Source organism: Aquila chrysaetos, chromosome 19 (genome assembly GCF_900496995.4).
Source record: "Aquila chrysaetos chrysaetos chromosome 19, bAquChr1.4, whole genome shotgun sequence".
NCBI lineage: Eukaryota > Metazoa > Chordata > Aves > Accipitriformes > Accipitridae > Aquila > Aquila chrysaetos.
The window spans coordinates 12,686,923-12,712,946 of record NC_044022.1 but is presented as its reverse complement, the minus strand read 5'-3'; the positions used below and the strand labels follow the sequence as shown (position 1 = coordinate 12,712,946).

General features: G+C 41.2%; 2 protein-coding genes across 2 annotated transcripts; both read right to left on the bottom strand.

The window, feature by feature from the left end:
- Nucleotides 1–4,386: 4,386 nt before the first annotated feature.
- On the bottom strand, nt 4,387–12,991 carry LOC115353567 (stromelysin-1-like). Its single transcript, XM_030043161.1, has 10 exons — nt 12,884–12,991; nt 11,838–12,079; nt 11,599–11,747; nt 10,452–10,577; nt 9,734–9,895; nt 9,443–9,599; nt 8,246–8,379; nt 7,547–7,706; nt 6,168–6,268; nt 4,387–4,487 (listed from the first exon to the last, which is right to left on the bottom strand). Exons 1-10 carry the CDS (start codon nt 12,989–12,991, stop codon nt 4,387–4,389), a joined length of 1,440 nt encoding a protein of 479 aa, XP_029899021.1.
- A 6,013-nt stretch (nt 12,992–19,004) lies between these two features.
- Nucleotides 19,005–25,709, bottom strand: LOC115353566 (stromelysin-1-like). Its single transcript, XM_030043160.1, has 10 exons — nt 25,548–25,709; nt 25,155–25,399; nt 24,539–24,687; nt 24,311–24,442; nt 23,300–23,461; nt 22,486–22,705; nt 21,203–21,336; nt 20,513–20,672; nt 19,553–19,656; nt 19,005–19,341 (listed from the first exon to the last, which is right to left on the bottom strand). Exons 1-10 carry the CDS (start codon nt 25,650–25,652, stop codon nt 19,241–19,243), a joined length of 1,512 nt encoding a protein of 503 aa, XP_029899020.1. The 5' UTR covers nt 25,653–25,709; the 3' UTR covers nt 19,005–19,240.
- Nucleotides 25,710–26,024: the final 315 nt, after the last annotated feature.

Genomic DNA, 26,024 nt, shown 5'->3' with positions numbered 1-26,024 from the left:
GGCTCTGGACTATTTGGGACATACTGGAATTGCTACAGGCTCACAGACCCCCAGCTGGATGCATGGCACAAATGCCAGAAGATCCCATGAGACTGCTACCACTTGTGAACCTCCAAGATCCGTTGTCCTGCTGGCAGGGAGCAAACATGAATGGGCTGATTGGAGACCAGCCAGATGGCAGTTCAGAGGCTGCCAGGGAATCATCTTGAAACAAAGTCTGCTCCTTGGCAGCCTTTAACTGTTTTCTCTGGAATACCAACGGCAGCTGAGATGTATCTTTCCAGTTCTGAGTTGCCTTCAGCACTTCTGAACTCACAAATCTTCTGCTTCTGCCACCAAGAAAGGGCTTTTTTTTCCTCCCTTTTCCTTAAACCCAAGCCAACATTTCACTAGGAACAACCTCCTGCAAAGAGCTGTTAAATAGACTCATTTTAATTTTGTTCTTTTCTGCCAGGATGTATCAGTTACCTTTGTCTGTTTTACTTAGGTGGTAAACTCTCTGTGGCCTTTTAGTTCTGGGTGTCCAAATCATTACACAATTGCTTTTCTGTTCACTACCATAGCCCTACCTATTGTGGTAATACATATGTGTTCCTGCCAAGAACAATATCAAAGGGCATTTGGCCCTTCTGGGCAGGGTGAGTGTGTGAAACCAAGAAAACCAATAAATGGTTTTCTAAACCAAAGAAAAAGAACATCCAAGCAAACTTTTTTTTCCTCGGGTAGATAGTGTTGGGCCTTCCATGTTGGACCTCCTGGATTGTGTCTGATGGACGCACTACAGAGCCCTTGGCAAAAAGGCAAATAGATATATTCAGATGTAGGCAAAAAGTCCTCCAAGATGAGATGGTGAAAATCACAACAAATGAGACTATTATAAATAAGACATTGAAGAAAACAAAGTAATTTTTGTGACCTGAATTCTAGAGGAGAAAGTCACATGATAAGCCTTTCTTGTGAAGAGACTTCTATCTTCACCCAATTTTCCATGCAAACAGGCTAGAAATTTGCTATATCATGGAAAAAACTGATGTGTTTAGAAGACTGAGAAAACCATAACTGAAATGGTTGGACTGAGTGTACCACAGACAATGAACGTATCAACTCAGAGTCCAGGTCTCAAACTGTATCTCAGAAGAGCACAGGATATCAAATATGGTTCAATGACCTTCCGTTCAAAAGCGTGCTTTCACTCAAATGGTGAGGCTGACTTGTCAGTAGTACCAGAGATTTTCAAAATAAGATTTGTGAAGCAAAAAAGACACCAACATCCAACACTAAACCAGCTAAATTATATTAAGATGGGTAGATCTAGAGTCAGTTAAGCTCTACTTCTGCTACAGATCCAAGACTTCATATGCGACAATTAGTATGATCATCTGTGTGCACAGTTAGTGAAATAAGGAAGGAAAGAGTCCTGACTAATCAGAAATCATCAAAACCAAGGAAGAACTAGTCAGATAAGTATGTGGGAACCAGACAAGTACAAAACAATCATGAAAGTTCTAGGACAAGCCAGCTTTGCTCTGAGAACTATAATCCCATCTGAAAGAGAGTATTTCCAAAAAAAGTTCGAAAGATCAGAGCCAGAAGAGATTATCCCACTTAAAATAACACGGTCTAGTGCAGTTAACCACAATGGCAGTGCTATGGAGGGCACAGATACTGTAGAGGAGGATCAGCAGTAGGAAGAACTGAAGAAAACCACTTAAACCCAGGACTGTTAGAAACTTCCTTAAGGAACTAAAAATCTATAAAGCATGAGCCAAACTGTTCATTCATCTTTTTGACTTTTACTGTTATAGCTGAGACCATGGACTGATTAAGTCTTGCAGTTGTGAGACCACTCAAAAAGCCATATCAGAAACGTGAAAGCAAACCAGAATTTGAAAACAAGAACAGCATGAGGCAAATAATAAGGAACAAATAAACAGCACTGAAATATTTCCTACCAAATTCAATAGAAACTTTCAAGTTAGAAGACTTGAACCTGCTTCCCTGACCATGGCAATATCAGACACCAACCAGAGCTACTCATCTCCTTTTCTGGAGGTGCTGTAACTAAAACTAAACATTTTGATTCTAGTTCTGCTTGGTTAGCAAAGTCTTGTTTGCCACCTCCACAGCAGGGTGTGGCAGCAGTATTTGTCTTGCAAGACTGAGTGTGCCATAATATGTTTTGGACCTTGACAGAATTCAGATAAAATTTGCTCAGTGTCTAGATCCACACTGGAGAGCCCCATTTGAGTAGCCCTGCTACTAGGGGTTTTAAAAATGCATCAGAAAAAAGATTCCACAAAGTGTGTTGAAATAACTCATTGCATTTGTACAATACAGTTGTATGTATAAATACAATACAATTGCCTTGTCCTGACAGGACCAGAGGCAATGGACAGAAACTGAAACACAGGAGGTTCCCTCTGAACATCAGGAAACACTTTTTTACTGAGGGTGACCAAGCACTGACAGAGGCTGCCCAGTGAGGTGGTGGAGTCTTCTTCTTTGGATATGTGCAGAAGTTGTATCTCCAAAAGCCACGTAGAGCCTTGGCAATCCACTCTAGGTGGCCCTGCTTGAGCAAGGGTGTTGGACCAGATGACCTCAAGAGGTCCAAACAACCTCAACGATTCTGTGATTCTGTAATTCATGGAGGAGTCAAATAGAAGAACTATCTTTTCTCTGTTTTTTTGGTTTGGTTTTTTTTTTTTTGTAGGGAAGTTTTCTAATGAGGGGGAGACAGTGGGTACTGGGCAAGATTTTTTACATGCATAAAGGAAAAGATACCTTCTCTAAGACCTTAGATCTTGCTAGCTGTCTATCTGAATGGTTATGGGCCCCTGTGGAGCGTTACCAAGTGATGTCTGACTTCAGCAGCAGGGAGATTATTGTCAGCAGTACTGAACTGGCAGCTGCTGCATGTCTGTCCCCCAGGTCCAGAGAGCCATAAGGCTGGCCACAGAGATCATTGCAGATGGAAGATATGGTGCACTTGGACAAATATGAAAAGTACTGGTGGCCCCATCCTGTTCCTCCCCTCTGGCTGATGAGGACTTCCATCCACCGGTGAAACATCAACATAGAAATATAAACAGTGTGGATGCTCTCAGCAGCCAGGCTCAGACATGCAGTCCTCCCAGTAGCTGCTCCTGCATCTCCTGTATTCCCAGTAACGTACGAGTCCCTGCAGCTTGCAGCCATGCTCCGCCTGCTGGTACTCAGACCTTATAACCTACTCGGCAGCCAGTCCAGCTTGAAGTTCACCCAAACACATATAGAAAGAGCTCACCCACACATAAAACATGATTTACTGAGAAGACAGGCCCAAATGTGCAGGGTGCAGCCAAAGAGGCACATTGACCTGCAGCCTGTTTGCATGCAACCAGCCCCCTTCATCCACTTAATCCTATATTTTCCCACACCTGTTCCTCCCCAATCTACCTCAATCCTTCCATTTCCCTATCTTTGTTTTTTCCCCTAATCAACCCACAATAAATTTTGCACATTCCCATGGTCCCCTTCAAACATGACATAATAAGTTTTATAAAATCCCCAAATGTTTTTCCCCTGGATACTGACTCCTCAGCCTGTGAGGTGGTGTGGACCCTCTCCCGTTGACACATAGTGATGGATGTTCCCCAGCCCATTGGGGCTCCCCCAGGACAGCTGGAGAGGAGCAGAGGCAGGTCAGGGATGACTGGGTCTCCCCTATATGCCAATGTGTACCTCTGCTCCTGTGTTTGTGGAGATGAGCCTTTAATCACATATATATCAATAAATATCTTAGGGTAGGATTCATCACACTTAAGCTTAGCCTTCTATAACCAGGTGTCTGACATAAACTGCTCAAATAGGCTGCCTTTCCAGTCAGTAATGAAAAAGAGCACTTCCATCCCTAGGCACCCACCTCAGGCTGGGAGGGATCACTCTCTGGAGCTCCTGTCCGTCTCTCCATAATTATGAGCAGTAGCTTTGATTTGCCTGTTTGCTTAACTTTGAAATATCTAAAACTGGTTGAAAGCAATCCTAACTCTAGGAACACAAATGCTTTTCCTGTGGACTCCTGGCTGATAGGGCTTTGTGTAGGGTGATGTACAGCATGAAGAGTGGAAAGAAGACGGTAGAAAAAATAAAACAAGACACAATTTTGTATCAAAAGTGAAAACTGCATTGTCCTTTGGTAAGCTAGCCATCCTGATGTTAATTACATACATATATACACATCAGTATGTTAAATACTGTTATGTTATTTACAGAAACACAGATTGTGCAGGGGCTGAGGTTTGCTAACACTGAAATACCTATACATTCCATATATTTATAAAAGAAAAAGTGTTTCTAGTGCAATAACACTACATTCTTTCCAACACCATTACAGATTTCATTTTCTTAACATGGAAACCAGAAGTTTGTCTTTAGGAGGCGTGTAACTCTCTTCTTATCAGGGTCAAACTCAAATTGCTTCCTTTCATGGAAGAAATAAAAGAAGTCTAGGGAAAAAAAACCCAGATGAATCATGATATTGCAGGTGTAAAGATTAGTATGCTTTAACAACGTCTGGAAAGAGCTCAAATAAACTTTGGATACACTTACACTGCCAACAGCATCCGCTCCCAGGTGTAACCTCTGCAGAATGGTGCACAGCAGCATGGGGACACCTTCCATAGCAAACCAGCCATGCACACATTGTGTAATATACTTAATGAATCCCATGAGGTAACCTTACAAAAAATTTATGCTGTGTGTTTCTGCAGTTTAAAATATCTGCTGTTATGCAACAGCTGTGTTGAAACCCTCCAGAAGGGCGTATCTCTAGCCTCCTGGGGGAGGTATTGCACAGCCTGGAGTGTGGCGCAGAGCAGGGCCAGGTGCGAGTGGGTACAAGCTTGCTGGTGTGCTGCCAGATACTGTGCAGGGAAGGAGAGATCCAGCCTGGGGCAGCCATGTCCACACTGGCCGCCGGGAGTGACAACTGCAGTTACGGATCCCCAGCACCAAGTGTAAGACTCGTTTTGGAGGAAGCTGATAGATTTGCTGGGAAGCAATTAACATGCACGGGTTTTGATGATCGGGAGATGAGGAGCCAGGAGACAGCTGTGAAGCTGTGTCATTTGGCAGTGTGGACGTACCCTTGAGTCTGTTCCAGCATCTCCCTGTCTAAGTAACATTATCCCTCATGCAGGAGAAGTTACTGCCGTATATTATTCTCAGAGCATTGCTATTTTATGTGGGCCAGGCTGTGATAGCCTTGCTTACAGCAGGTAGACCTTATGTTGTTGAGATGTCACTGTCTTGAGCGGAGCTCTTCGTGGTGTGAGGTGCACATCAACATGAATACAGATATACAGATATATCAATCTGTCCCTTAGAGCTGGCATTTCCAGCTGTGAAACTGTCACCAAAGCTATACCGTCACTATTTTTCAAGGGGATAAACTGAAGCATGGGAGCGTTACGTGACTATTTCAGGATCTTGTTGGTCACCCTCAGGGCTATGAACATCATTTAGAAGTGCCTCTCTCTGTCCAAGCATTCTCAGCCCTATGACCCTGAGTATTTCTGTCCTGGTTTCAGCTGAAATAAAGTTAATTTTCTTCCTAGTAGCTGGTATAGTGCTGTGTTTTGGATTTAGGATGAGAATAATGTTGGTAACACTGATGTTTTAGTTGTTGCTGAGCAGTATTTATACTAAGTCAAGGACTTTTCAGCTTGTCATACTGCCGTGCCAGCGGAGGCTAGGAGTGCACAAGAAGCTGGGAGGAGACACAGCCAGGACAACTGACCCCAACTGGCCAAAGCGACATTCCATACCATATGATGTCATGCTCAGCATATAAACTGGGAGGAGTTGGCCAGGGGACACCGCATCTCGGGGATGGGCTGCGCATCAGTCAGTGGGTGATAAGAAATTGTATTGTGCATCACCTGTTTTGTATATTCTATTATTATTATTATTGTTATTATTATTACTATATTCCCTTCCTTTTCTCTCCTATTAAACTGTCTTTATCTCAACCCATGAGTTTTACTTTTCTTTTTTTTTTCAATTCTCTCCCCCATCTCCCTGGGAGATGGGAGAAGGAGCGAGCGAGCAGCTGTGTGGTGCTTAATTGCCAGCCTGGGTTGAACCACGACAATTTAATACAGATTTTATTAAGAACAGTTACTCACTTTCATGTTGAAAAACAGCATCAATCTTCCCATTAATTCCTGGAAATGCATCTCTTATCAGTGTGGGCTTCCTGTCTATAGACTGACTTCTTGTATCATAACTGAGAAAAATGATAAACAACATGGTGTCAATGAAAACTGCAAACAACTCATGATTAATTCAGCTCACCTTTTTACCTTCTACCTACCAACAGGTAACTGAGTTCATTGAAGACTTTCAGTATCATTTAGGTAGCATTGACACAGATATGATGTGCCATAAATAATTATTACTCTATGAGCCGCACTTGAAGAATTGCTTCTGTTTACATCACCTCAAGATACGTCTACGAATACCTAGTATTCAAACCATCATCATAAATCTGCTAAATATTTTTTCTGAGAGACTGTACCTAAAGGGGAGGTGGATAATCTTATCTCAAACATAAGTTAGATTTGTAAGATTATAAAAAGATTGCTTTCATGTTCTCTATCTGTAGGAGATGTTTATCAGGAAAAATCTGGTTTTTTTCTTAAGTTGTAAGTTATTTTAAGTCATTTTACTTAAGTTACTTATAGCAGGGTGTTACATTTTTAGTGAAGTGCAGTTTATCTATCAATCAGTGCTGGAATAAGCAGGCTTCTGAAATCATGTTCTTTCTGATACCTTTGCTCAGTAAGAGATTTAATGATCAGACAAACTGCTCAGTTGAAGTCCTTCAAGCTATGAGAGTTTGAACTAAAATGTGGAAGTCTGATCTTCTGCTTAAACTACAAATACGTGGCTGAATAGTTACTCCAAGATGATCTCTGTAGGTGCAATGACTTGGGCATTGTGGTGACAGGAAAGAGAGTTGTGTCATGCATCTGCAAAAGTTCAAGTTATATACTGTATAGGAGCAGCTCCTTCAGTTGTTAGAAATGTATGTCCTGTAACGCAAACCTGAGGAGTAGGGATTGAACTGAAAAGAGGAAATAATAACCATGCACTGCAGATAATTCTTTACAGTACATGGCATTTATGAGCAACTTTATGAAACTATCTGTTGGTAAGTGGAAAAAGGGCGGGATACTCCATCTTACCATGCAGAAACGTTTTTGATATAAATGGTGAGGTTCTGACTGATTTCCTGAGCTGACTTGTGGAGCTGCAGGATAGCTTTTTTTTACCAAGGCAGTTAGATTAAAATAAATAAATAAATAAATAGTCAAATAGTTAAATCAATTAAAAGGAAAGCTAAAAGCACTGTTTCACCTCCCTTTCAAATATTTTTCCATAGCCAGTTGTGACAGAAAGAGATTACCAAAAGTGTGTGACTAATGCATCCTAAGTCATGACAGGATATTGATCATGTGATTATGTTTGCTCCTATTTAGGAAAGTATCACAGGAGATATTACCTCCAAAATTTGTCTGCTATGAAGTAATATGTTTTCCCCTCAATTCCATTATAAAAAGCAGCATCGATTTTGGTAACATCCTTTGAAAATCCCAGGGTGTATACTTTTTGGGGGTATCCAGGAAGTATAGTATCTCCTCTCACAACCCAGAATTCATTCCCTATCAAGAAAAGTTGATGAACATATGTTACTAGAATCTTCTTCTGGGAATGACACAAACCTTTTCATGAAAGCTAATCTTTTAATGGAAAAATGCAGAGAGAAAATAATGGTTGCTTGAAAACATTCTACATACTGGTTCTAGAGTCCAAAAAAGCTGCAAGAATAGTTCTTTGTACCACATTTCATGCAAACTTAGATTTTAGTCTTCCTTCATACTTATGTTAGTTTTCCACAAGCTAGGAAGAAGCATGTGTTATCATTTTTAAATTCAACAGATAATCTTCCAGAAAAACAGGAAAATAATGACATTTATTTTGGCAGGGAAACTTTTGTATAATGACATTAAAAAGTAAGATACATGTTCCTTATCTTGGATAATATTTTTTTTAACTCTGTGATTGAAATACACCAATTTATTGGACTAAATTAAAGCTTGTGGAATCCTACAGAAAGAGCTTAAGGGGTTTTTAAGCCAAATACAAACTCTCAAGGCTACTTGGAAAGGCAATATAGGAAAATAAAAAGCCAACATTTTACCTTTAAAAATGACAGTTTCGTCTTTTTCAGGAATTTCATATGCAGCATCAACACCAGGTGGCAGCCGTGGCCAGAACGAAGATATTAAATTAAAATCAGCTGTTCTGACTGCAGGATGCTTGCGCCAAAAATGCCTTACATAAATACAGAACAGGTTTTAAATAAACTCAGGCATTCACACACACTAATGCATGACACCACATCACTGCAACCAGGGCAGGATTTATCTGACTAAACCTGGCCATGTACCCTGAGTTAGTCACCGTAAGCTCTCTGTAATGTCAACAGAAAGAAAGGTATTTCCATGGTGGGGTTTCTCTCATATTGATGTAGACATCTGAAATAGGCCAGATGAACTGTTTTGTTAAAATGGTTATTATTTTCCCTTATGCAGAAAGGGAGCCTAGAGAGACCTGGCTCACATGGCTGGTATGGGGTAAGATTTTGGGAATGAACCCCCACCTTGGGGTTACCAACACCAGCTTAGAGAAACAGTCGGTGTGCATGAGGATCTTCTGCAAAATAACACTTTACTGGCTTTGTGGACTCCAAATTCTGAGGTCAAAACTGGCTTTAACATTGTTTTTGGGAAGGGTCTGAAGCAGGCGAAACACAGCCCTGCCACATGAAAAGGAAGGGAATCAACTCTTTTACCTCTTCTCTTCAAGACTTTGGGCTGTCATGCCCTGAAGAGGGACAATTTGCCTGAGTTTAGCACTGAATCAATTATCCTTTTCTTTTTTTATTATTATTATATTAAATCAGCACTGCAGGGGATCTCCAAGCAGGTATTGTGTCAGGACTAGTAAACCATCAGCTCTCTCAAAGCAAGAAGACCAATGAAGGTGCCAAGTGTCCCAGGGCAGGTGGTGGCTTTTGCCAAAGCTGAACTCTCCCAGAGGCCAAACACTTGGGAATTGCTTACGGCCTAAAGTGAAAACAGCCCATGTTTTCAGGGGAGCCATCTTTCCCCATCCTATTCATAGCATGCCCTGTTTCAAAGGTGATCTTCTTATACTTATCTCTCTACTTTTCTCCACCACCCTCTTTGTTTTTGCCTCCCACCTCTTATCCTGATTCCCTGTCTCACCTTCCTGCCTAGAATGGCTGATATTCCGGGTAAAGTTATTTTTCCATGCTGTGGAGCATAATTTGAAAACGATACCCAGCTATTTTACTTTCATAAAATTGACTTACTTGTCTTTAAAGAACATTATTTCTCCACGGAAAGTGGTGACAGCATCAAAAGTTAAATCAGGGCCACAGGTGTTTGGCAGTGCAGGATCTTTTGACTCAGGAGGGTCTTTTATCTCAGTAGATTCCATTTGGTCATTGTGGGTGTTAGAAGATGGTCCTAAAGGAAGGAGTTTTTGGAAGAAATTAAAGTGAGAACTCATTCAGGTATATGCAGTACACAAAAATGTCACTGAACGGTATTCCAAAGTCTTTGAAATTATAAGCACTAGTTGATTAATAATTGTGAATTACCATAGAGGTATTGAATGCCATTAATATCATCCTGATGAAGAGGGAATACTGAAGGGTCAAATTTCCTATAAACTGGGTACATCAGAGCATTGGGGTCTTTGGAATGGAAAAGTCCCAGTGAATGGCCAAACTCATGGGCAGCAACATAAAACAGGTTTGTACCTGAAAACAACAAAAAAAACCACATAATAGGAGAGCTATGTCTTTTCATTTGTCCTGAAAACATGAAAGACATAAGGTAGGTCAGAAGGTTTCAGAACTGCTTGCCTAAGCAAGTGAAGCTGTTATGGGAAATTAATTTGGAGATGAAATTCTGGTCAGAAGGAAAAATAATGAAATCATTACAGCAGAGTACAAGGAAATAGTCTGTAGATGCTGCAGAAGTCAGTGTGGGAGAAGGACCCTGGACCAGTGCAGGTGATATAACTATGCAGGGAGAGACAAGCAGGTAGGAGGAGTGGGGAGAAGGGGGCTGCCAGGTCCGTCAGCTTCTTCCCAAATAAATCTCCACCCAGTCCATGGCAGAAGTTCAGCTGGGGCCCTAACTTTTTAAACCAGAGGGCTCAGAGCCTTTTTATAACTATGGAAAACAGCTGCCCGATGCTCCTTCAAATCAGCCACATTTTTAAGCACTTAAGGAAGAGGCGAGACAGATGTTGCACCCTTGATTTCATATACAGCCTGCTTAAGGAAGGGCTTGGAGAACTTAATTTCCTACCCTCTGTGCTTTTGGTCCAGGTTTCGTCCTCATCGAAGTGAGCATCTCCACCAAAGTCCTTGCCGGGTGCATAGGCATGCGCAATGGACCCTCCTGGGCCATCAAAGGGGATGAAGTCATTGTGACCTGAGAAGCAAATCCCACACACAGCTGACTGGGGATTATGGAGGTAACAGATCTCAGCAATGCACAGTGCTCTCTGTTCTGCTGATTTTGTAAACTTTCAAGTTCCCCTTCCACACAGATTTGCCAAAAGCTCTGTTTTTCACAGGGAAAACTTAGGAAAATTTGAACTGATGCATCAGGAGTGAAATCTTGGTTTTCTTAAGTAATGGGTGGACATTTACATACTGCTGCCGCAAGGGAAGAAGAGGATGTGGTTTAGGTTGAAATATATTTCCTTTCTTGCTCATAAGGTAAAATTTTCATAAACTCTGTGTCAGCAGTCATCAGGTTGTTACCTGGACCTGACTGGTAATTTAAGTGTTGATGGCAGAAGCAGGATCCTGGGAAGACTGTAAGCCCTTGAATGTAGTCTCCAGAAAAGGTTTTAAGGACACAGAGGTTATGTGTGGTGCCTGCACACTCTGCATAATGCAGATGAGTGGATATATTTGGGTGGGAACAAAGGAGCTGACTAGGAGAGTCATACTAGAGTATGATTGTTAATAAAAGAGGAAAGGCTGCTGGTAAGCCTACCCTGAGGGCAATGCCAAAAATATAAGCCTTTAGTCTGTCTAGAATTTATTTAGCTCACACAAAGCACATGTCTAATCCCAGGAGTGTAACTAGAGCTACCCACTCTGTAATGATCTGAGCCTGGGTATATCTCACAAGCCCTAAGCCTCTTGTGGTTCATGCACACATGGGGTATCATATACTACGTATAGATCCAGTGAACAACAGGCAGCTCTTTACATTTATTTTGTCCCTCCTCTTCAGCTGCCTCTATACCCTCCCTCACAGATTGTCAAGAATTATAGCTATAGCACCTTGAGCAGGAATTGTGTTTTTCTGTCTGCTTGTTCAACTTGACACTGAACTTTGCACGTGCTATCTGTGGGAAGAAATCATTAGCATTTCAGGTCAACTGCTCCATATAGGCAGTAACTTGGCAATAACTCATAATAACTGCGTAGAGTTTTACCTCTGGCTGCAAAGGAGATCATTATGTCTGCATCACCTCTATCCTTCTTGATGAATTTCAGTGGGGTCACACTGCTCCAAACACTTAACGCTTTCTTGATCGCTGCATTGACATCTGCTGGACGCAGGTCTGGTGTGTAGTTTAATATCCTTTAAAATATAAGATAGAAAACAGATATGTTCTTACAACATATGCTGTGTAATGCACTGTCTTTACGCTAAGAATTCAACCATAATTACCTGTATGTCAGAACTTGTTTTTCCCATTTTGGCTGTCCTGCAAAGGTGGAGAACCCAGCTACGTCAGGGAATCCACAACGACGTTTTTGTACCAGGTCCAAAGTGCCAGAATCCAGTTTCCCTGTCACCTCCAGTCCAAAGAATTCCTGCATTTCTTTTATTTTTGGGGTCATTGGACTATTATTTTTCCAAATGAAAGATTCCCCATCTTTCTTAAAGCCATAGTAATTTTCCAGGTAGTTCTAATGAAAAAAAAAGCATTTTAGGACAGTCAATGGTGTTTTCTTTTGAAGCTTATAAAAACTTGTACTAACACCACTTCAGACATGTACCTTTGCTACTTTTCTTTCTGTTCAATGGGAGCATGAGTAATAGAGTTTCTTAAAGCCTGTATGAATATTTTTCTCTTAATGATAGTTTTTGCATTATATTATCATTATAAATGTCTTGCAGTTTACTCAGAATACATTCAAAATTAGCATTTGTCTAATAAATTCATTATTTCCTGGTAATGTACCCTCCACTTACCCTGTGCTCTAGGGTTACCCAGAGTCCTTTAGAACAGGCAGGGCAGAAGCTGTTTGAAATATATGACTGAATACAAAATTTCAGCAGTAGTATTCCATTTTCCCACCTTTTTTTTGACAGTAATAATTCAGACAGAATAATATCCTTATTTTATGAAGAGTTAAGTCTCGTAATACCAGAAGTCACATAAATAACCACGTTTCCACCTGAACTACAAATCAAATGTGGACTGACTCAGGAGTTTGTTTATATGTAGAATCAACACGTAAGTGAATGCATCATCAGTTTTAATTGTTCTCTACAAAAAAATAAAACAAGAAGGAGTCAGGGTTAAAGAATCCTTTGTCATCATGGTACAGAATGCAGCCCCCTCTATTTTGAGAAATACTCAATCATGTTATTCATTCTACTGGAATTTGCAGAACTAGCTCCTCGGCTACTATATACTAGTTCCAGAGATGGCAATGGATGCTCTCTAGCTGCTAAAGATCACCTCCGCAGAGGTCTACCTTCCTTACCTGGATAAGCTGCATGCCGTCTTCTTTCTTCTGCCTTGTATCTGCAGGAAAAGCGTAAGAAAGTGCGGCACATAATAACAGGAGAAATGAGAGGTTCTCCATTCTCATATTCACTAGCCTTTAGAAAAGTCGTCTTTGTAGTCTGCCACACACCTGCTTCACCTTTATATAGTACTCATTTGCTTCATAAAGCTTTCCAATCTCTGACTCATCGATTCTCACAATTTCTAGTTAGCAACAGTACACGTGCAAAACAATGGTTTTACCATAAAAAAAACTGGTGCTCTCTTTCATCCGGTTCCACCCTTGTGCAGGTTTTGCAACATGGAAATATGATTAATGAGGAGATAATAGACCTGTAGTTCTTTTTAATAAGGTCATTAACCTTTTAGTTATTAAAATGTAGTCTCACTCTCCAAAAGCTTTAAGCATATCTCTTTAATGTTTTCCAAAGTTTGTATTGTTTTCAAATGTGTTATTGAAGTATCTAAAGGGAAAAGCATTCACCGAAGGTTACAGGACTGTAGACTACGAGTAGAAAATTTGTTTTCTAGGGGTTTTTTGGTAGTTGTTTGTACAGGAACATGTACTTTTGGAGGCTATTATAGTGCCACCATCTTTCCCTTTGGTAGAGTCCTTCAAAATTAAAAGGCCAGTGCTGTAACTCCCTGTTTGATGAAGCAGTGCTTTGTTTATGCAGTTTTTCTTTGATACAGTTCTCACCTGGATGAAACTTCCTTTTGTCTGCAGGAAAACACGGAATTCCCACAAGGAAATGAAAACACTTTTGTCAGCATGGTTAAACTCATTATAAAAATTGAGCCAAGGTGTTTGCATGGCACTTTTATTCAGCAGTTTCCATTGTTCTCAGAGAATTGCCCAATTACTTCATATTTCAGAGTCTCCTTCTTTTATACTTAATATAATGTTTTAAAAAGCACTGAGTTTTTCTGGATCGAACTCTTTGATGGCTTTCCCAGTCAGAGGAGAGGGTCCTCTGTTCTCTATGTCTGCTGTTGGTGGTAAGAACTGCTGAGACTCAATATCAGGTCTACTCTAGCGTTGGGCCCACTTTTCCTCCACGCCCAATCACACCCTCCACGCACTGCCACAAATGAGGACAAGCAGAAGTGACAGTGAAGGCCCTGGGAGTCCTGCAGAGAGATCTCTACTGCCATTGAAGACAGCCTTCTGTATCTGAGACTTCTGCGTGGAGCTGACACAGGATTTAGGGTACACCTGCAGCATTGCAGGGCACGTGGGATGTTGCATGTGCAGAGAAATAAAACCCCTTCCACAGACCTGGCAGGATAATAAAGCTGTGAAAGCAGACATTATAAATATATTGTACATGTGAGATATTTGCTGAAATCTCTTCCTGCTGAAGAGCACTCTGTTGGTACCAGAAGGATCCCCAGACCACAGCATGCCTTGTGGCCATCCACAGTGGGAAATGGGGGACTGCTAGGTCTCAGCAGCTGAAATGGGGCCAGACCCTGGCAAGGCTGGTGGAACTCTGCAGGGGTTGTCTCGTTACTGAGGACTCAATTCCTACCCTGAGAGCAGACATCTAACTGAGGCACTCATGTTAGGGCAGAGGTCCCCTCCCTGGTCCAGGAAAGTGATGGACAGGCTCAGGGAATGACCCAGAACTAGGGCAGCTAAGCCAAGGGGAAATGATCCTCTGAGGGAGCTTTTGATAATGACTTTACTCACATACTTATGTTAGGTGCCCCTAACTGAGTGGGTGAGATGAATCTAAAAACTGGGTGCAGAGTTCTCCTGTGCAGCTTATACACCCACAATACCTCTCTGCAGAAATAGCTTCTGGTACTTACAGCCCCACTATAGCTTTCCAACTTTTTTTCTCTTCCCACACTATGTCTCTGCATGTACTGTGTCTCAATGGTTCTAGAGGAAAGAAGTAATTTTCCAGCCTGTGGGACTTGATAACTTTTCTTCACTCGTCTTTTTATGTAGTGAAAGGGCCATTAGAAGCTGTCAAAACCATCTAGGAAGCTATTGATGAAATTTATAGTTTTCTGATTATCAGCCTTCTCAAACACATCCTTTTGCTACTGTCAACCTCTTTCTCATTTTTCTTGATACTATTCACCATTGCCCTCAAGAGATCAATCACCTCCTCAAGCATTTTTCAATCACCTAGAATATACTTTATGAAGAAAATTCCATAACCACAGAGATCTTCTTTGATGTCGTCCTTTGAGGTGACTTCATCCAGAAGTAGTACAATGCATAATGACAATCTCTTGTTTTGGCTTAAAGAAGAGAGTGTGAAAATTGTTACGTTCTCCTCCTTTCAACCTTTAAAAGTGCCTGGATAATCTCTTAGGATTGCCCTTATCTTTCCCTCTTCCAGAGTCAGTCTTCCGTCTTGGATGCATTCCTGCAGTCCCAGCCCCTGCTAGCTGTACCAGAGAAAGACAGGTAACACTAACAAGAAGTGTTAAAATTTGCTCCTTTTTTGGCAAGGTTATTGCTAATGCAGTTTATATATTTAAAAACTAATGCATACTGTAGTATAGAGAAAAGTGAAAGAACATCTAGTAGACCCTCAACAGGACGTAATTAAGTTGGCCTGTTCTGCAAAGGGCAAGGGCTTAGTTACATGGAGCTTGAAACTGCCCCCCTCCACTGCCTTACGCACCCTCAGTGTCCTGGCCAGGCTGGACTCTGGTAGCAGTGTAGGAGCCCTGGCCAAAACCTGGGAGACCAGGTCCATGCACGGGAAACTTCTGAGCTGCAAAACTGCAGCTTCAGCCTGTGCTGCCGATGAGCGGTGCTTAACTCAGCACCTCCCTCCTGGCTGTGCAGCAAACCCTCAGAACTGGCTGCACAAACCTAGCCTCAAAAATATCACGTTGTTGATGAAGACAAGTGTGTGACCTACTTCTGACTTTTATATAACAGGCATCCATCTCCAGCACAGTAATGCTGATTCACTGACAGGGCCCCATTTGTCCCAGTCAGCTTGCACACCAGTCACCCTTGCTCTCCAGTGCTGAGTATTCAGGGCCTCCTGGCAGCTTATTTCTTCATTTTCTTCTTGCTTGTGGCAGTGTTGTCTGTCCCTGTGAGTGGAGTCTTGCTTTGTATGCAAAACCTGCCAGGAATGTCTTAAATCCCAGGCATTAGACATATATTTCCAAATTTCCTCTGCAACCACAGCAACCGTCTTGAAAATCAGGCGAGGAAGAGGAAATGCAGAAGATCCTTGTCACAATATTTCCAAAGACTTCTGCGTAACACACTCATTCCCATTCCCAAAAAGCAACATAAGACAGCTGCTGCTAGTGGGACTAAACCAGCCTTCCAGCTACAGAGGGAGTGTTTGTGACTCAACTGTTGGATGTCCAGGTCTGGATCCCATTGCTTTGCCATAGCATTTGGAAGTGTTTGGTATATGTGACTGAAGTGCCAGGAGAGCAGACGCTCCCCAGACTCTTTTTGTTTCTTGTGCTCCCGACATTTTTGTGTTAGTATGTACTGTTACAAGCTCACACAGCTAATATTCCGTAAGGGCCCTATTAAACTGTCAGTGAAGTCATTAAGACATTTTTGCCTGAGTTTTCATGTGCAAGAGATTGAGTCTGGGACAACAGCTCTGCAGTCAAGAATTTCAGATGTAACTGGGTTTTTTTCTGTGTCTCTATTTTTGCATGACTGGTCTCAGATTCCAGGGAAAGTTCATATTCATAGAGGATGAGTACTTGAAATTATGTTTATGGACAAATTTCCCCTGTTGGTATCCAAGAGGCCTTTAATTCCAGCAATCCTTTATGAGTTATAACAAAATCATGGTTACAAGAAATCTTCTCTTGCCCACTAAGTGAGGACAGGCAACTCCAGCACTCCTGTTTCCAAACCCATCCGAATTACGTATTATTATACCATTTGCCAGGAATTTCATTGCTTTTCCCAAACCAAAAGTAAGTTCTTTCATTGCTGAAGTTTAAGACAGTAACAAAGCAGAAATACGGATGGAAAATCCAGTTAACACATCTCACCACTCCCTTTGTCCAGGTGAAATCCATGCCATGCTGTCTTCCATTTATGGTCCAGGTTAGAAAAAAACACAGGACATTTTCTAGATTCTCCTTCACAGCCAGGTAAGTATCATTCATTTTTCAGTTACTAATAGTTTAAGCTAGGTAATACCTGGAGGGGTGGGGGGTATTCTAATTTAGCTGCTTCCTTGAGGTTATAACTAAAAAACAGTACCAGCCTTATATAAGAGAAATAAGTTAATATAATGGCCAAGGTGAGTCATTGTAAACATTGTCAATGTTCTGTTTCACCATTGCTGAAATGTTCTTTTTGGTTCCTCCTTAACTGCTTTCAAGTCTCAGCCAACAACCAGAGCCTAAAGGCCTGATTTCTGAAGGTAGCCTTCATGTACAAGAATGTATCTAGTTAGGATATCAAAGTGTGTAGGCGCTTTTAAAATCAAAGGGAATTAACTACATTATTTATGTACAAGCAGTACTCACAAGTGCCCTGCCTAGACCTGGAGGCATATGAAGTCCTTGGACTCAAGTTTCTTCTGGACAGGCTGTGTACACAGCACAAGCTATTGAGAAAGATACTGGGAGACGTTGGGGCAACACCAGTTTTCCTGTGTCTCTGCCCTGCCTGGACTGCCTCCAGGTGAGCTCACCCACTTGTCAGTCCATGACTTTACAGTGGTGCACCATTGCCCTTCTGGCACTGCTGAGCCATTCAGTCTCTACTTGACTGTTAAGCCCTGCTGAGATTCACAGCTTTATTTCTCACCCAGGTTGGTTTCAGACCTTGCTTTAGCAGTGCTCAGTGCATATCTAGCATGGCACAAAGTGTGCATGAGGAGCAGAATGTGGCAGAGTAGAGGTTTTCCAAGATCAGACACGGCAGCATCTCGGCTACCCATCCTCGGTCTTGTCTGCTAGCCCAGTGGGACAGTGGGTCTGTGGGTACACTGGGAGACACACTGCTTCCTCTGGCCCTGATGGATGGTGTGACAGACATTAGTAGGTGTTTTGGCCAGATGTCTGAGGGATCTGCCCTGTGCAGAAGACCAGAAGCAAATCTCAGCTCTGCCTAACAGGGTTTGAGCTGTGGTAACTGGAAGACTGTCCTCATCGACCATTCCCATCCCATCTTGCTTCCTTTGCCAATTCTGTTAGAGAAAGAGGAATAGTGAGGAGGAGTCAACTTCTTTGTACAATCACATCATCAGAGCAGTTTGTGAGACATGGAATCAAATCCCTTCAAGGAGAGGACGGACTTCAGCCAAGCTTTCTTACAGCCCAAGGGGTGTTTAAGTCACTGTGAGGGGGACCTAAACAAGGTGAACAGAGGAAGAGCATGTGCTTCTGTTTGTGTCTCACCACTCTTCCTCTGGAGGATGCACTTCTGGTAGTTACATCTAAATCTTGGGGTTTTTTCTTATCACTTTGGCTTGTTTGCTGCGGGAAGTGGTTCTCATCAGTGGTTTCTTGTCCAGCATTGAACCGTCAGCCCTGACTCCATTCCCATGGCACACGGTCACAGCTCAGCAGGGATAATGCCCTGACTCCCTGGGACCCTGTGACCATAGCTTCATCACTTCCCACCCTGCCTGCGTGCTGCCTCCACCCCCAAAACGGGACACCTACCCTTCTCTCTGGTTGCTCATGTCTTGCTGTACCAATGACTCTGCCCACCAAAACCGCCCACAGCAGCGCTGGCGCACGGGTCCTCTCAGCCCATTGCCATGTTCCCCATCTACCAGAAGGCAGCCATTCCCATCCCTGCCCTGATCCCTGTCTCCCCATGCTGTGGAGCCATGGCAGGTGAGGCCACAGCCGCCAGTCCCTCCACAGCCTTTCCCACACTGTCGCGTAGGATGTCCTCCTACCTCTTCCGCCTCCACCACATTGTTCCTGAGTGTCTTCATTTCCCTCCTCTGTCCCCCAGGTCTGTCGAAACTGCCCAACTACTTCTGCTTCTCTTTAACTTCCCCCTTACAGACACTGAGCCCAGCTAAAAATGGTGGTGGAGTCCTGGCACTGTTCAGGCTTCTGTGTAGTTATATCAGATGCCTTGTCTCCAGCAGACTGAACCAGAACAAAAGAATGCTGCCATACTCGAGCAAAATACTTTATTACTCAAAAACAACTTGATTAATAAATAGTTGGAAAACAAAATAAATTAAAACTATACATTAAGTTTTACATTTTTAGGGTTTTAAATTAGAATTATCAAAGGCCCTCATTTTAGACTCAGATGCACAGTAACAGCTGAATGATATTGTTTATAGAAGGAACACGAAAAAACATTTCTGGTACAAATACAGCCCTGCACCATCACTTAATATTTCTAGCAATTAAACCAGCTGTTGCTCTTCATTATACGGATGAGTTTCTTGTTCTTGATGTCAACCTCATACTGGTTTGATCCATGGAAGAAGTAGAAATGTCCTAGAATTGGAAGGACAAAATATTGCCAAATTAATATTTCCTTTTTGTATGCCTGTTGATATACACTTGCTATTTTCTTGGGTGATTTTAAAAACATATCAGAACAAACAATTCAGATAGATATATATGTGCGTGTATTTGAAACATATACTTTTTTGGCTTTGGTTAGTGGTATTTTGTTTTGGTTTTAATTACATTTTAATTTATTTACCATTTTTCTGAAGGGCAGCATCAACTGTGTGGTCAATTCCTTGGAAGTCAGCTGCTATTTTTCTTGGATATCCCCTTTCCATTGATTGGGTATTTTCATTGTAACTAAATAAAGAAATTGCATGAAAACAAGAAACAAGCAAGTGATATTCAGTGTTGAAACCAGGTGGAATTTTTTACTAAATAAGCCTACTCTCAGCTGAAAATCCATTAACTGCAAACATCTGTGATATCATAGAACTGTATAAATCCTGGCTGTGTGAATATTTACATCTTTAGTGGCCTATGCAAGGCTGTTTTCAGAACATCAGACTAAATAGTTCACTTCCATTCCCTGAGACTAATAATAAAGCTGGATGGGGCTTATACTAAGTAATAAAATTAAATAATTATTTAAACTAAATATTTTAATTTTATAGCATTCAATCTATGAAGTGACCCCATGGGTGAAATGTAAACTTCTGGTAATACTTTTTCAAGATAATATTACAAATTGATTATTAGGGCTAACATTACTGCTTAGCTGAACTGTTTCTTAAAAAGTAATTATTTTAGTCTCCTTCCATAACTTTCTTGATAGATTTGTCATTTATAAATTTCAGAGAGCACTTCGGTCCCTTAATAGCTACTGAATGAATACATGACATGATGACAAAGTCTACTCACATTATCTTTTTATACTAAGTTCACGTAATACTGCTTCCTAACAAATAAACAAAGCTCATTTGTCTGTTAATCACAAACTGGTAAGAGTAAATGGATGTTGTCTTTATCTCAGGTGTTACCGACTTTGTTCTATGAAAAGACGTGAGTAATTGTCTCTGAGTTTCAGCTTTATACTGGCTGAGAAGGCTGACAACAAGAGGGCATGAACTTACTGTACAAATACTAATATAACTTGACATTTTAAAAGCTTAACATTTTTTGATTATCTGCTGTACAAAAGAGGAATGAGCCTTACCTCCAGTACCTGTTGCCTACAAAGAAATAGGTTTTCTTGGTATTTTGATCATGAACAGCTGCATCGATTTTCCCAACACTGGTGGGGAAGCCCAGGTTCTGAATAGGTTTGGGGAAGCCTGGCTCTATACTGTAGCCACTGACAGCCCAGTACTGGTCATCTGCAGAAAAAACAGAAAAAGTTAGTAGGGATTCCTGAGGAGGCTGAGCTCCCTTTCATCAAAGCCCCAGAGCTTTCTCTGTAGCAAATGCCACCAAATAGCACAGATGCCCAGCTGAGAACATGACCCTCTAAGGCGCTCAGAAGTTTGAATATTTCAAAGCTGTTGGATTTTCCAGTTTTTATAGTTGTTAAGAGTTACTCAATAGTTAAAGCTCAACATATTTTCTAGGTGTGTTTGGCACCTTTAAAAATTTATTTAAATAACAATGTAGACAATCAATTTTGTCTCAGGTATGATCTTCTCTCTCACTGACAAAAAAAGAGTAATATATTGTACAGGGCTGTTGTGAAGCAGCATTAGTTAATGACAGTAACAGCATTTTCAAAATTAAAATGGATTTAAATAGTAAGAATATCTTCTATTAGTATTAGTATAATATTACTTCCATTATTATTACATAACATTAGCAGTACTACTATAACTTTATTCATTCATAAAAAGGATTAATGGAAATATAAGAGAAATACCTTTAAAAAATATCACTCGATCCTTCTTGTCAACCTCATAAGCAGCATCAAAACCAGATGCCAGTGACGGCCAGAACGAGGAGATGGTGTCATGCTCAATGTCTGAGAAATATGGACTTTTGCGCCAGACATAGCTGATAGAAATGAAAATAGCACTGTTTCATTGTCTGTTTTTTATTAGGAGATGGGTAGCCCAGATTTAAATCCTACTGTCTGGGTGCTGGAGCCAGTCCTCCCTATGAGGCAGAGATATCACCCCTTTTGGGATGCAGTGCTTCACTTTGCCCTGCTCTCTCATAGACATTTGCCCTTTACTACAGGTTGCTCTAAGGCCACAGAATGGTTGAGGTTGGAAGGGGCCTCTGGAGGTCATCTTGTCCAAGCCCTCAGCTCAAGCAGGGCCACCTAGAGCTGGTAGCCCTGTAGACCTCTCCACTGGCACCCTGATGGCTTGCCCAAGACAAAATGTGATGTCTGTGGTAGTGTTGACAGTTGAAGCTTTCTCTTCACCATGGCCCATGCAGGTAGGCACAGCTGCATTCTTAATTTCAGTTTGGTTACAAATGTCCATTAAACATTCTTGAGAAACATGTTAAAACCCAATTCAAGGAGGAACTGCTCTTTCCTCCCCTTCCCTGAAAATTATTAAGTTTTTAGGCTACAATTCTTGATCATGTGTTTTAGAATGAAATCAAAGGAAGCTTGTTCAATCAAAACACAATTATCAACCCAAAAAGTGAATGAAACCCTGGGTCTGACACGCTGTTCTCCCTCGCCAGGGTAGATGTGCCCAGCCAACAATCCTCTACAGTGCCCAGTGTCAGACCATGCCCCAAAAGTGGACACCTATAACAGCAGGGGGTCCCTACAGACAGTACTGGGCAGTGGTCCAGTGCAGACTCCTAGGTCAGAGTGCCACCAAAAGTCACCAGTGACGTTTTCCACAGCTCCCTGACCCACACACGGGATGGTGTGATGAGGACGGTGCTGCATGCAAAGCAGCTGCAGGCTGGGGAGTGACACTGGGATTATTCAGCCTTGCACAATTTTAACAGACATGAGTGATGATATATGATGGCTTAAAACATTTTACTCACCTGTCAGTAAACCACATTACTCACCCAGTCCAGCTGGGCTAGTAAAATTTTGCAAAGTTGCCTTAATACTTTCAGAAAGAAATATCTTCCTTTGTAACCAAGGGAAGATGAATTCCTTGAACTGAACTTTATGCTTTGCTTTTGTGAGTCTCACAAAAAGGTGTTGCTAGAAATGAAAGCACTTACCCGCCTTTGAAGAACAGTATTTCCCCACGGAGAGTGGTGATTGCATCAAAAGTCAAATGAGGGTCACAGTCCTCTGGTCTTGTTGGGGTTTTGGAGGGTGTCGTTCCTGTTGGTTCTTCCCGAGGTGACATTTCAGTTGGTGCTTCTGCAGGTGTCATTTCAGTTGGTTCTTGTGGGTGAAAAGCTTTTGTTGGAAGTGCAGAAGATTCCCTGGGGGGTCCTTTGGGAAACAGGTAAGTGTAGAATTGGAAGGCGAATTAGAGTGTTCCATGTTGCAGAACTTCAGGATGTACCATATGGAGCCAAATGCATAGGATTCTTAAGGTTAAAACTCAACTAGTAAATTAATGCCAGGGAAAGTTCCTGGGCAATTTAACTTGGCTACCTGTGCTGCTGACTCTTAAAATGGCCTCTGGCATTGTTTTGCCTTGACAAGCCATTGGTGTCTCAAACTATGTGCTCAGGAGTTAATGTAGAGCAAACACCATTTCCAAAAGGCAGTTGTGCATGTGACCACCCTTTTGTGGAAGATAAGAGAGTTTAATACTACAGACATGGGCTATTCCTCTGGTATCATTGGAGAAAGGCTTTTGGACCTTTTGACTTACTGGCATGGATATAGCCCACAGATTCCATTTTGCAGATGTAGACTCTTAGCCACAAAGAAACCAAGAGCTTTGCCCCAAAATAATATCAGGAAATTAAACCTCAGTACCCTTCTTGCAGTAGAAAGTTTAGTACATTTTAGCTGTTGGGTAAAATTAATTATAAATGCTTATCCATCATCCACCAAAAAAAGATGTTTCTTGCTTACCATAAAGGGCCTGAATGCCATCAATATCATCCTGAGGAAGCCTGTAGTCCCTTGTATCCCTGGCCATATATATAGGATACATCAAAGCACCAAAGACATTGGAATGGCCAAGACCTAGTGAGTGGCCCAACTCATGAGCAGCAACAAGAAATAGGTTGTATCCTAAAAAAAATCCAGCACAAAGAACAAACACTAAATAAATTTTCTTGCATGACAGTGGGATACAGGTGCCATCCTCTCATGCATGATATATCGTTTGCGGTCTTAATAAAACAGCAAAACCTAACTATGTCCCAGGTTCTCTGCCGTCCTGGAGGAGAAATTAGTTTTGAATTATAAACATTTATTTCTTACAGGGAAACCAATCTGGGGATGGTTTTTGCTTATGTTGCAGAAATTTTCCTGCAAACAAAAATCAAAGTTTCTTTAATGTTAAAAATGGCTGAAAACTGGGTGAGAACATTTTAGTCATCTGGTCAGAATTTGGGAATCATAAATGACATAGAATTCACCTGGTAACTACTTCACAAAGACTGGTAACATGTAACATCATCCCTGGACATTGCTGGAAACCAGAACACACCACTGTTACATTTAATTATATTTACCAACAAACTCAAGGGTTTTTTTCCTTTGCAGAAGTTAAATATTTGAATCACTTTAAATCAGGGAAAAAAAAAAAAAAGTGAGAGCTCAATATTACATCTTTTAACGTCATTACCTGAGGGTGAAAATTCCCTGCCTTACAATGTCATGATTACCCAATATTTCTGTTTCATGCTAATCTTATTTCCTTCACTGGTGCTGTAATTACAGGCTGTGCATTGACTTCAGGGGACCGTCATGACTGCAGCCCAGGTAAAAATATGCAGAAACATTTTACTGAATTACACCGACATTTTACATCTCAGTAAATACTGAAACTACTGCCATGGGATTTGTGAATTTACGGTGTTTTCAAGACAACACTGTCTAATAAAAAACAGGCAATGCAATATTAAGGTTACCTACCATTATAGGTAGTAAATTTGGTCCAGTTTTCATCTTCATCAAAGTGGGCATCTCCTCCTATCCCACTGCTGGGGGGGTAGGCATGAGCCAGAGTTCCACCTGGACCATCAAAGGAATAGAAGTCACCGTGAACTAAAAAAAAAGGGAGGGGAAAAGTGATGCTTTTCATCATCTCTCTAAGAAAAAGTGACAAATACTGATCATTTCCAGGCAAGGGAGTCCCCTTACATCCAGCTGCAAAGGAGATCATTATATCTGCTTGACCACTGTAGAGCCTGGTGAATCTCAAAGGGGTGACACTGCTCCAGAGCTGGAAGGCTTTTGCAATTGCTTCCTCTACATCAGCCTGTAGCATGTCTGGAGTGTAGTTCAAAATCCTGTGAAATAAGTAGAAAGGAATTAAAAGCAACCAGATCACATGTGTCTGGGGCACATAGTATCAGGGTCAAATATTTTAATTAGTGGTTATTATTATTTATGTGTCTCAAGTTGTTTATTTTCAAATTATTTGCTTACATAACAGAGGAAGTTTTCACAGTTTTCTTTCATGTCTTTCAGAAATCCTAACATATATGCTCTTCACTATTCTATCCACTGAGTATATTATTTAGTAGGCTGTTAACTAACTAATGTAAACTCCTGTTTTGGTATTTTCTTCACTGTTTGGAAGCCTAAAGCAAAGGATATAAATAGCCCCCACATTCATGGCTCTTTCATCCTGAATGGGGCTTTTATATAGAGAAATACAGGAATAAGTAGTAAAGAATCTGTTGGCCTTACTTCTGCCTAGCACTCACAAAGCTTCCCAGTGGTTTACAGAGAAACATGCTTTAATGTATGTTACCGATATGTCACATCTTCTTTCTTCCACCTAGGGCTCTGTGGGAAGGTGCTGTATGAACGGACATCTGGTATTCCACATCTAGGCTGCTTCATCATGTCCAGCGTCTTATGATTCAGCTCCCCAGTCACCTCTAGCCCAAAGAATGACTGCATTTCTCGGATTTTGTCAGCCATGCGATTGAGGTTCTTTGCTTTAAAGAGAGAATTTTTCTCTTCTTTAAAATCATAAAAATTTTCCAAATATTTCTGATGGGAAAGAAAAAGCAATAGTTTAGAACATAAATGTTTCTCTTCAAATGCAGAGAGTTGTTTATAAAATATGCTACAACACTAATACATCACTACGTTCATTTTCTCCATAAATTATTTCTTAAGTTCTGTCTGTAGTCCTTACCTTAGCAAATTGCATATCTTCTTTTTCCTTTTCTGGAACCACTGGGAAAGCACAAGAACATGCAACATATAGTAACCCAAGGAAAGGAAGGGTCTTTGTCTTCATCTTTGCCTCCCTGTCCTATCAGCCCTTACTAGAAGACCTCTCAAACTCTTCTTCTTATATCCAAGGCTCGCCAGTGTTTCTCTATTTATATCAGTTGTGTGCTTGCTAAAGTCAATAACTGCATGACTCAGTTTATAACATCCTCTGATTTCCCACAGAAACACAGAAAACAAATTTGGTTTTAGAAACAAGCTAACACATGACAATTCACCTTGCCCAAAAACCCCTGATTTCGCAATCATATTATTGGACAGTATTTTTTTTCTTCATTCCTAAACTGGACCAGTATTTTAAACTTACAAGTATCTAAATCTGTAATTGGTTACCTGGATAAAAATCACCTCACTTTGCAGAGGTGTTAAAGGGACCTGG

Bases quoted from the DNA above. Each gene is read 5' to 3' on its own strand.
- LOC115353566 (XM_030043160.1), bottom strand. From the start codon at position 25,652: ATGAAGACAAAGACCCTTCCTTTCCTTGGGTTACTATATGTTGCATGT. The intron at 20,673-21,202 runs GTATTTCTCTTA...TTTTTTCTGCAG, and splicing joins TCGAGTGATATTTTTTAAAG to ATGACCAGTACTGGGCTGTC. The intron at 19,342-19,552 runs GTAAATAAATTA...TTCCAATTCTAG, and splicing joins TGCTGCCCTTCAGAAAAATG to GACATTTCTACTTCTTCCAT.
- LOC115353567 (XM_030043161.1), bottom strand. From the start codon at position 12,991: ATGAGAATGGAGAACCTCTCATTTCTCCTGTTATTATGTGCCGCACTT. The intron at 12,080-12,883 runs GTAAGGAAGGTA...TTTTTTCATTAG, and splicing joins ACGGCATGCAGCTTATCCAG to AACTACCTGGAAAATTACTA. The intron at 6,269-7,546 runs GTAATATCTCCT...CATTTTTCTCAG, and splicing joins ATAGCAGACAAATTTTGGAG to TTATGATACAAGAAGTCAGT.